General features: G+C 43.3%; 1 protein-coding gene across 2 annotated transcripts in view; it reads right to left on the minus strand.

Moving 5' to 3' along the window:
* Positions 1–12,278, minus strand: part of LOC133511222 (receptor-type tyrosine-protein phosphatase N2-like) — a 115,186-nt gene that overhangs the window by 60,629 nt on the left and 42,279 nt on the right. For both annotated transcript variants that reach the window (XM_061839947.1, XM_061839946.1), the window contains exon 12: positions 3,749–3,813. In XM_061839947.1, the coding sequence (XP_061695931.1) occupies positions 3,749–3,813 (65 nt within the window). The remainder of the gene's footprint in view (positions 1–3,748; positions 3,814–12,278) is intronic.

Genomic DNA, 12,278 nt, shown 5'->3' on the forward strand with positions numbered 1-12,278 from the left:
ATTCTCATTCATAAACAAGCACGAAGGCGGAAAGAAAATTTCCCGGTATGCAAGTGTCTTGAATGTGACAGTAACTTTGCATACATGCTCAGCTTTTATATATAAATTTTGATACATTTATTAATGAATTGGGAATTGCTCTTCTTTTCTTTTCTTTTTTTTACATGGATCTTGACTTGGGTTGTTGGCTTGTTTTTTGGTGACATCAAACGGCGCATCCAATAGGAGGGGGGTTGGTGGAGTAATTTCACAGTGTTAACAGCAATAGACCAACCAGCGGGAATAGCAGCGACTTTTCATGAATATATTAGCGTGGTAACTGACATCTGGATTATAGTCGGTTTCGCTGCCGCTTCTTCTTTCAACCTCCTGTGAGTCATTCTCAAGGTTTTTCCATTTTTTCCTCTAATTGGTTTTATTTTAGACTGAAAAGCTGAGGGGAAAAAAGATACATGAATGTTCTGAAATTGTGTACATCAAATAACTCAAGAAGAACATTTTGGGGCTTCGGTCTCAATGACAACACATCGGAACAATGAAAGTCACATTTCAGTCATCTCTGGTTTGATTCATCATAATTGCCTCACGTTTATCGATCCCAATGACTCACTCTTAGCCCACTCCCCACCAGCATCCTCGTTTCCTGCCCACTCACTCTCTCTAAGGCTGTGACTTTGACACGCGGCCTCATGGGTGAAGACGAACTGCTGGATCAATAGGTGAGTGCAGTCCTTTCATTGGAGAGGTGGAGGAGAATAGCCATCGAATAGCAATGATGACCGAGAGACGCCAACATACATCCGATTACTAATTGTTACACATCTTATATGAATGCCCATCACTTATAGTTCTACTGGCTTCCTGATCCACAGCCATCCGAGGCTTTGCAGGATCAGAAGTTTTGGGGCTTGTCACAGATCAGAGTTAAAAAAAAAAGCAAACAACGAGAACCAATCTGTTTTTTTTTTTTTTTTTTAAGTGTATATATACTTGTCTACTCAAAACGATCTTCAAAAATATTCTCTAGTCAGGTCATGTATTCTAATCAGTCAAGTTAAACCAACATTACAACCTGATAGAAATAATAGGTGCTATGTACTTTACTGTAATTAAATTCACACACAAAAAATTTAAATCAGTGGTCTCAAACTGGCAGCCCGTGGGCCATTTGCAGCCCACGAGACAATAGTTTGTGGCCCCCACCTTACCATGAAAGTATAATAGGAGTGTGGCCCTCGAGTTTTATATGGATGGCATTTTTACAGTGTTGTGTGTGGAGCTGGCAAGCCGGTAGATGGCTATCGGGGGTGTGACATTGACAGGCTTGATGCAAGCAGAGAAACAATTTTCAATGAGAGAAAGTTACAGGAGCGTTGCCAAGGACAGCTTTTGTTTTAGGTTTTGTATACGAGTTGTAAACACCTGCATCCTTCTGCATCTTATATTGTGTTAAAAAAAAGATGTTTGAGAAGGTAGGATTGTTTTTAATTTCAAATTTAAAGCTCAACTGACATCCATACATATTTTTAAAAATAGATATTGTTATAAAAAATACATATAATATTAATGTCCATAAGAAAAAAAATTTGCAGAGAGTTTGTCATTCATGCGCAAAGTTGCAGAAGTCTCACACGACATCCCTGTGGCAGCCATATTGCCTGCAACGTCATTTGCAGATGTCACACTGGGACAGTCGCTATTGAGAAGCCGCTGTGTCACCTGCTATGGGAGACAAACAACAGAGATTTTCGGATTTTTCCGACGCCCCATCTAACATGGAAGGTCTTTTTGAAGAAGAGAACATCTCACAATCAAGCGAAGTGACCGGGGTAACAATAGCCTATTGTTTCGAGCCATATTTAGATGATATGCGGATCACTTCTAACTAACACCAGACTCCCCGACAGTATGTATGACAGTATGTAGCATACTCAGGAGGACCCATGCAGGGTGGAGTAACTACTTCAGGGGTGCCCTGACACCGGTAGCCAGTGGAGGGGACAGCTACTTTTTCCTCCCACCCGATCTACCTCCACGGCGGCGACCACACGCCAGCCCCGGCAGCGGCAGCAATGAACAACACCGGCCCGCACACATCGACACATTTAGCACTCCTGACTTATGTACTTTATTAAGTTATTATGACGCGGATCTTTTGTTACGTTTTGAGAGAAGGATTACGTCGCCCCCCCCACAACTATCATTTATTTTTAATAACTCTATACACACCGACCTGTCATTTAGAATGCAACAAAGCTCTCATCCTTTGCACCTGTGCAATCTATTTTTCACGACAAACCGAGTCTTTTGGAAAAGCGTGAAAAATGAATCCATCCTCCCGAGTGTTCAAGCAAAATCCAGCAAAACAACGAGTCGCCCTTTTGACTAACTCGAGTAATTTTTCATCGGTACAGTGGTTATGAACCAATATAAACACTTGACCCCCAATTGCAAAAAATGTCACTTCTTAGTTCTTCTCCAACACAAATACCTCGAGAGGATTTTCATGGTGGGAGATGCAAAAATCGTCATCCTGACGTAGTGAAAAAATGGATGGGTCAATTCCGGCTGCCCTTTTTTTTTTAAATTAAAAACATACTAAAAATCATGCTTTACGTGTCAGTAGACCTTTAAATTCCACAAACGTTCATGTGTGTCAAGGCTGCAGCCCAGCCTCAGCCAGAATCAGCCTCCAGTGACCCCAAGATAAATTGAGTTTGAGACCCCTGCTTTAGAGCATGATTCAACATAACACCAACAGTTTACATACAACTGTTAGTGTTAGCACTTGATTGTAACATTTTCTTGGCTGATTGTAAGCCGTATCGGATATTTTAAAAAATACCTCAAGCAATCCTAGAACAAACATCCTCTCCCGAACACTGGTGACCATCACCACAAAACGTTTTCCACCCATTTTGTTCTTTTTTCACTAAAACAATACATGTGCGATCTATTATTGTTGTGGTGGCCATGGTAACGATTGTATCCAGTCATGTTTGACTTGACAAAGCCCGGTACTCGTAAATGACGTGAAAAGACAAGCAACAAGGCTGAAAAACATATTCTATATGATGGCCACGCAGAGTAAATGTCTTTTGTGGCGCTAATCAATTATGTCATTGATCAGATCGGTGAACTATGACATTAAAGCCAATCAGCATAAAATGCTATCAATGCTGATCAGATTAGTGTAAAGTCTAATTAAAATCCACAATTGCACCTGTGGGGTGTTTAAACACCACAGATAAATTAAAATTAAAAGGGTTCAACACCCACACTTTTCTAGTCTGCAAGGTCGTTGTGATTCCACGTTGTGAATTTGTTGTTTTTTGGGCGGTGCCATGGGGTAATGGGCGTATAGACTGACTAATGGCATTTCCAATCAGTTCAATGGGAAAGTATGAGTTATGCATGTTTTGAGTTATAGGCTCATATCTCAAGGTACCACTTTTTTTTTTACATTTCTTGAATACAACTTGTGTAGTGAGGGTTTTTAAATGTAGTGTACAAAGTGCTGCCCACCCCTGTTAAACTATTATACACACACACAAATAGAAGCCGCTTACCTCTTTCAACCAACCTAGCTGCCCCCAGTTGTCATGGTAACAAAAGACCTACTCACCTTCAACGGGTCTCAAGTGTATAGTGATTTTTGACCAAATCATGCGACAGACATGTTATAACTGTTTCCTAAATACATCATGTCTGTTCATGTCATGTCAATGTCCGAGACCACTTTACTCACGTCTGCAACTCCCGCCTCCAGGATGGTAAGCTTGGCTTCCTTCTCCAGCAACGATTTCTGTGCCACTGCAACAATGAAGAGAACAAAACGGAAGAGTCGTTAATGTGTTAATCGATATGTAATTTCACAATTTGTGTCCGATTTATATGGAATAGGATGACACCCGCCCAGAGTTCCACCGGCAATGAAGGAGGTGATGGGACGGATCCGCAAATCATCTTGATGGAAAAAGCCCATGCATGGGTCATTGAATTGTTGAGGGACACACTCACATTTGGATTTTCAACCCACTTGTGTCGAAAATCAAAACATGCAATGTGACAGCATATCAATCCCTCCCTGCCACCCATATGTGCAGTCATGAACACAGGATAGCCTGTAAAGTTGGTCCAGAAACTATTCAGACCCCTGTACATTATTCACTCTTTTATTACAGCCATTTGCTATAATAATTTATTTTTTTTGTCATTAATGTACACACAGGCGGCACGGTGACTCAGCTGGAAAGCGTTGGCCTCACAGTTCTGAGGTCCCGGGTTCGATCTGGGACCTCCCCTGTGTGGAGTTTGCATGTACTGTGCCGGCGTAGGTTTTCTCCAGGCACTCCGGTTTCCTCCCACACCCCAAAAACATGCAACATTAATTGGACACACCAAATTGCCCGTAGGTGTGATTGTGAGTGCGGCTGTTTGTCTCTATATCCAATGCGATTGGCTGGCAACCAGTTCAGGGTGTACCCCGCCTCCTTCCCGTTGAAAGTTGGGATCGGCTCCAGCACTCTCCGCAACCCTTCTGAGGATAAACGCCTAAGAAAATGGATGGATGGATGGATGTACACACAGCAACCCATAATCATTGAAATTTTTGTAGATTTATCGAAAACGAAAACCTAAAATCTCACACACCCATATTTCTTCAGACCCTTTGCTTAGTATTCAGTAAAATCACCCTTTTGCGCTAATGCAGCCATGAGGCTTTCGGGAGATTATGCAACAAGTTTTTTTTTACATCTGGATTTGGGGATCCTCTACCACTCCTCCGAGCAGATCCTCTCCAGCCCAGTCACGTTGTATGTTATGAGATGCTCAATTGTGTTTTAAGTGTTTTTGGTGGTCCTATGTTGTTGGGGTCCTTGGAAGGGGTGCTGGAGAGCGCTCTCACTGGGGACTCCATCGCTCTGCTCGGTAACTTCAATGTTCACGTGGGCAATGACAGTGAGACCTACAAGGTCAGGATTGAGAGGAAAGAGCCCCAGCCGCCAATTAGAACCTGAGTGGTGTTCTGTTATTCCACTTCTGTGCTCACAACAGATTGTCCATAACCAACACCATGTTAAACCATAAAGGTGTCCTATATCTGTACGTCGCACCAGGACATGCTAGGTCGCAGTTTGATGATCGACATTGTAGTCGTGTTATCGGACTTGCGGCCACGTCTTGGGCACTCAGGTGAAGACAGGGGTGGAGCGCTGAACTGATTACCACCTGGTGGTCACTAAACTCCGATGGTAGGGAAAGATGTTGGTCCAACCTGGCAGGCCAAAACATATCGTGACGATCTGGCAGAATCCTGTCAGAAGGAGGAAATTCTGGTTTACCATCTGAAATCTCAGGAGAGGGAATCAGTACACCGTCAACACTGTATAATGGGAATTGGGAGCTGCTGACCTGAGCTTGGGACATCGTGAGTCGGTGGGGAAAATTGGTTGAAGACCTCCTCAATTCCACTGACAAACTTTCCCATGAGGAACCAGAGTCTGGGGTCTCTGAGCCCGGCTCTGCTATCTCTGGCGCTGAGGTCACTGACGTGGTTAAAAAAAAAACTCCTCAGTGACAGGGCCACAGGGGTGGATGAGATTCACCCAGAGTTCCCAAAGCATTGGATGTTGTGGCGCTTTCTTGGTTGACACACCTCTGCAACATCACGTGGACATCAGTGTCTCTGGATTAGGAGATTGGTGTGATGCTCCCTTTAAAAAAAAAAAAAAAAAAAGAACCCGGAGGGTGTGTTCCAATCACAGGGAATCAAACTCCTCAGCCTCACCGGTATTGAATATTCAAGGGTGCTGGAAGGTCAGTCAGGAAGTTGAATCTCAGATTCTGGAAGAGCAGTGTGGATTTCTCAGTGCAGTGGGCCCAGCAGTGGACCTGTGACACTCTTGAGGTGGGTTCAGCACAAGCCCTTCAAAGGACTTCATGACCACAGACATCAAGGTGACAGGCCTATAGTCATTTAGACCTGCGATTCCAGGATTCTTGGGGACCGGGATTATGGTGGAACGTTTGAAGCAGGATTGTACTTTGCAAAGTTCTAGAGATCTGTTTAAGATCTTTGTGAAGACTAGTGCAAGTTGGTCCGCACAGACGTTGAGGCATGATGGGGACACAAGGTCTGGGTCCGCCCCTTTGTTAATCTTTTGTTGATTGAAGATGCGCCTCACCTCCTGTTCGTGGATGGTCAATGTAGAAATCAGAAGTGTAGAAGTGGTCGGTATTACGGCATAGTGGGTGTGCTGTGTGAAAGTGTCGTTTCAAAATCTGCTTTCAGGTCATCGGCTAGCCTACTATTGTTCTCCACATGGGGGGAATGTCGCTTGTAATTGACCCCTCCGTCGAAATTGCGTCATCCGCGTCGCTGACCAATCAGAGGCCAGAGATCTGCATAGACCACGCCCCTTGTTGGCGTCCGCTATTACCTCAGACAACGTTGCATGGTCCAATATAGCTTTTGTTAGCGTTTTAGCACGTATTTGGGTTCTTTAATAATAGATATGGTTAAGAGGTGTAGTCACAGACTTTGTAATAGTGACGACAGGTATCCTGAAAGGCTAGTTGGTGGAGTTCAATTCGTACCCTTTCCAAAACCGAAGACCCAGTACGAAAAATGTCTTCGATGGATCAAACTTTGTGGAAGACGGCATGATCAACTGAATCCATCTAAAATCAACCGGAACAGATATGTTTGCACGAAGGTAAGCCCTATATTTGATTTTCAATACATGTCTTATATAAATGAATTAGCAGTTCTCCGCTTGCATAACATAGCTACGTGTGAATGATTGACACACTTGATCTGTGTTGAGCGATATTTTGTAATGATCTGACTGCACAAACGTGTCTCTGTTGGCGGCTACCGAGCTAAGCTAAACCGGTCCAGCGAGTCCTAAAAGCCTTCGACGTGCACCGAGACACCAAGACTGAAGGAAGGATGTTTGAGGACACTATGAAGTAGTGATTGTCGTACTCCGTCGGGACTTACGTAGGTTCGGCACTAATTCAAGAATAATTATTGAGGGGAGCGTGTGACGTTACACAAAGAAAACGAGAGAAACAACTCGTAAATTAAGCCTCGCGTTCTTTTCCTTCATACGGCGGTTCACGAACAGCTTTACAGATACACATACAGATTCTGCACACAAGTGTGATATATAACACGAAAATAGGAAACTGTCGCTCTAGTCTTTTCTTCCTGCGCCGCCATTTTTGCTAATTGTTTGTCTGAGGTTAGCACAAGTAGGGTGACGTAATTTCAGGAGGCGTGGTTAAGTGCCCTGTACGGAGGGGTCAATTGGTTAGCGATTGTCATGCACATCTTGACTAAAGTCCACTATGTGGGAATACACCAACCTTCGGACTTCAATGACTCACACCACTCAAGGCCTTACGCGCTACATAACTGGGTAACCACTGGAGTGAGCAGACGTCATTGCAGGAGAATCCTTGCACCTCGAGGGTGCGTAAGCCAGCCCGTAAAAGACTTTCACATGAGTGTAATCTTTAATTTTTAACTTCATTTCAGACAAGGTATTTGACTCTCTTCTTGAACACATTCTTCCATTTGCAACTTGGGTTTAGACATAGTTCTTGACTAGCTTCTTCACTTGGAGTAGTTCTTGACATGCTTCTTGACTTGGTTCTTGACCATGTTGTATTCTTGGATCTTGACCTGGCTTTTGCCTTAGTTTTTGACATGTTTGTTGCTAACTTCTGAACTAGGTTCTTCCTTAGATCCATTGGATGATAGCAACTTTTCAAAATGTATTTTGTCATACTGTATTCTCTTGACTGAGTTTTTTGACTGATTATTGAATTGGTGATGATTTTGCTGTGAACTTGGTTCTTGACAAAGTTCTGGCAATGGTTCTAGACTTCGTTTTAAATGTCAGCAAAGCAAAGTACATTAATCTAATCAGATTATTCTGTCCCACCTCCCAACAAGATTCAATTTTTGCAAGTTGTATAAAAAATGCAAAAGAAAAGAAAAGAAAACAGGCCCTGAGGAAGTTGGTGAAAAAAAAACAACTTAATCTCATTTGGGCATTAAGGCTGCTGTTATTTTCCCTCCAAAACACACAACAGACACTTCATTTGTCACACAGGGCGGCCCCTTTCTCGAGCTGTGCTTTATGTTAACTCAATGTAAGATGGGAGCCGAGAGGGGAAAACACAGCCAGAAACACCTCATTTTTCACTTTGCACAAAAGGGAAGGCCCCGGCCCAGCAGAATGAAGCGCTGCTAGCACCACTGGCTCATTATTTCTGCCATTAAACACCCTGGCCGCCCCCCGTGAGCCCCCCACAGCCTCGCCGCTGCATCTCAAGAGTCATATAATGAGAAGAAAACAACTGCCATCCCTCAAATGCTGAGGCAGGCAGGAGTGGAGTGGGCAAGAGGGGGGAACGTAGCGCCGTACTGTCGCCCCGGGGACAGCATGGGATGTAATGACGTTAGTTGATCACCGCAGCTGAGCTTCACGTAAATATATATCACAGGAAGTAAAGGCTTGCATCTTTTTAACACCTTTCCGGTGTTGACTCCATCATTAAAATAAAACTGTTATTGTCTAACACAATAACGAGCTGAAAATGTCTGACATTTTGTGCGGCTATCATTTTCACAGTGGTCAGTGAAGTTTTTGTTTTTATTTGTTTCTTCATTATTTAGGAATGAAATGGAAAAAAACCTTAAATCTGAAAGAAAGTCCAAAATTGAATAAAATTATTACAATTTAAATTAAAAATACTTTTTAAGGAATTGCTGAGGTATTGAATCGTATCTCTGTATCTGACACTCTTTATGGGAGTGTCAGAAAATTTTATTCAGAACATCCATAGTTTTTTACAACACTACAGAATATACTGTATAGTAATATGAAATAGAAATAAAGTAAAATCCATTGGCATGATAGCAACTTTTCAATATTTATTTTGTCATACTGGAGTCACTGATGGTGTAGTGGTACACATGCCCGCCCTTGGTGTGGGCAACATGGGGTTGATTCCCGCTCAGTGATGGTGTCGATATCTGCCCTGCGACTGACCGGTGACCAGTTAAGGGTGTAGTCTGCCTTTCGCCTGAAGCGAGCTGGGATAGGCTCCATCTTTCCTGCAACCCTTGTGAGGATAAGTGGCTTGGATAATGACATGACATGACGTTTTGTCATACTGTATATTAAAAACCTCTGTTGCTATAGTAAGACGGCCTTACTACACAATATACATCCATGTTGTCCCAATATTTTTCTCCAAATGTCACTTTTTTTCTGTCAGAGTCCTTATACAAACCCCAATTCCAATCAAGTTGTCATTTCAGATTGTTCCCACAAAGTTAGGAGCATGAAATTGCTCAAAATATTGGCCACTGCAGTGTAGGGAACTCTGACAGATTCAGCACACCAAGACATTTTGGACAATTCATTGCTCCCAACGTTGTGAGAACAGTTTTTAGATGGTCCCTTTGTGTTTCAATATGCACCAATGGACAAAGGAAGGTCCATAATGACATGAATGAGAGAGAGTTTGGTATGGATGAACATTAATTGTTTGCACAGTCCTGACACCAACGTGATCGAAAACTTAAAGATGAATAACAGTGGAGCCTGAGAGCCAAGCCTTCTTGTCCAACATCACTGTGTAACCTCACAAATGCACTTCCGGAAAAAAAAAAGGTTAAAAAAGTTCCCTCCACAAAAACTTGAAACTTATGGAAAGCCCTTTCAGAAAAGTTAAAGCTTTTAGAGCCAGCAATGGATGAGGCATTCATTAACAGCGCCTAGACTTCTCAGGTCCTGTGGTCTCAGGGGAAGGCATATCTGTGTGTCGTCTGCATAGCAGTGAAAGAATACTTTTTGGTGCACGCTTGTTTGGCCAAGGGGCAGTATACTGATACAGTAGATAAGACAATTGGGCCTAAAACCTTAACTTGCGGGGCACCACATGCAAGGGGAGAGGGAGCTGGGTAGTCCCCTGGTGACGCTAAATGTTTGCTCGAAAAGAAGAACAAAACCAATTTAGTTCAGTATCTCTCATCCCCACCCAGTCTCTACATACAATCAACTACAATAGAGTGATTGACTGTCGAAAGCAGCACGAAGACCCAGCAGACCAAGAATTCAACCCTCCCATTAATTGTAAAGCAAAATGAGTTAACTATCACCACAGAATATTGCTCGTATGTAATATTTATGCTTGCAAGTCAAAGCGAAAAAGCTTGTATGTCTAAAACCTAGTAGTGCACTCTTATCTCGAGGCATCACTGTACTTTTATTTTTAGTAGTTGTAATCATAGAAGGAGAAATAATAGCAGTAAGGCGGCACGGTGGCTCAGCTGGTAAAGTGTTGGCTTCACAGTTCTGAGGTCCCAGCTTCAATCCCGGAGTCACCTGTGTGGAGTTTGCATGTTCTCCCCGTGCCTGCGTGGGTTTTCTCCGGGCACTCCGGTGTCCTCCCACTGCAACATTAATTGGACACTCTAAATTGCCCCTAGGTGTGCTTGTGAGTGCGACTGTTGTCTGTCTCCATGCGCCCCGTGATTGGCTGGAAACCGATTCAGTGAGTACCCTGCCTCCTGCCCGTTGACAGCTGGGCTAGGCTCCAGAAGTCCCTGCGACCCTCGTGAGGATAAGTGGCAAAGAAAATGGATGGATGGATGGATAATAGCAGTAATAGTATGAAAGTGTGCTCTTTGTTGCTAACGTATGTTGCTATACTGTAGTGTACTCAGTTTACAGCAAGTATTCACTATACTGTTGTGAGACCAGGGACTCCATCTCACGCAAGAACAACTATACAACTAATCGCCAACCCATTAAGTCACAGGTGTAAAACTCAAGGCCCGTGGCCCAGATCCGCCCACCACATGATTTTGTGGCCCACAAAAGCAAAGCATGTATTAACTACGATGATTCTTGTTAAAATCTGCAACAAAATTTTAAATTGTCACATCATAAATGATAATGTTGAGATTTTGCAAGCATTTTTGTGTTACCAAACATCAACAAGTTGAAAAACCCATTAACTTTGATTTCTGATTTCAAAACTACTTCATAAATTTTATGTGTAAATATAAGACGATTAAAGATTTTCAAGGTTTCACAGTCACAATGGCCCTCTGCGGGAAAGTGTAACTACAGTGTGGTCTGTGACAAAAAATGACATCCGTCATAAGTCATGCTCAGGCAGAAACACGCAATGCAAAAAGAAACCTCAATGCCGTATGTCACTTGAAGTCTTTTGTCCCCAAAACAATTGAATTGTGGTGGTATGTTGGATGACTGATCAGAGCGTCTGCCCTGAAGTTCATATGACAGGGGTTCAAATCCCAGCACCGCCTGTGTGGAGTTTGCATGTCATGCCCATGCCTGCGTGGGCACGCCGGTCTCCTCCCACATCCCAAAATCATGCTTTCATTGGAGACTCTAAATTGCCCCGAGGCGGGATTGTGAGTTCGACTGTTGTCTGTCTCTTTGTGCCCTCTGATTGGCTGGAAACCAGTTCAGTGTATACCCTATCCATCTATTTTCTTCACCACTTATCCTCACGAGGGTCACGGGGAGTGCTGGAGCCTATCCCAGCTGTCAACGGGCAGGAGGCGGGGTACACCCAGAACTGGTTGCCAGCCAATCGCAGGGCAGATGGAGACCAACAACAGTTGCACTCACAATCACACCTCGGGGCAATTTAGAGTGTCCAATTAATGTTGCATGTTTTTTGGAATGTGGGAGAAAACCGGAGTGCCTGAAAAAAACCCACGCAGGCACAGGGATGACACGCAAACTCCACACAGGCGGGTCCAAGATTTAACCTGGGACCTCAGAACTGAGAAGCCAACGCTTTCCAGCTGAACCACCGTCCCGCCCTCAGTATACTTTTGTGCTCTAAAAATCATTGTTCCCCGTCTACTGAAACTAATATGAACTGTCCAAACAGAGAGAAAAACAGTAAAAGAGAAATGTGCAGTGGTTTTCACATCACAAGTACGTTATTCTGTATTTTTTTCATTCCACAATATATATCTTAGGTTTATAAAAAAAAAAACATAATCACAAACCCATTTCTTCCAGAATATCCCACAGCTCTAGTCACAATAACATTTTATCTTTTTACTCACTCTATTTGCAGTAATTCTTTTTCCGCATCCTATGTCCCGACACTGTTGTTCACAGTTTCTTTACTTTTCATATCATGTAGCTGTTCCAGGGGCCACAGTGCCGCAGCTGTAAAGCGTTGACCTCACAGTTCTGAGGACCGGG

The sequence above is a fragment of the Syngnathoides biaculeatus genome, chromosome 13, assembly GCF_019802595.1.
Source record: "Syngnathoides biaculeatus isolate LvHL_M chromosome 13, ASM1980259v1, whole genome shotgun sequence".
In the NCBI taxonomy this organism is placed as follows: domain Eukaryota; kingdom Metazoa; phylum Chordata; class Actinopteri; order Syngnathiformes; family Syngnathidae; genus Syngnathoides; species Syngnathoides biaculeatus.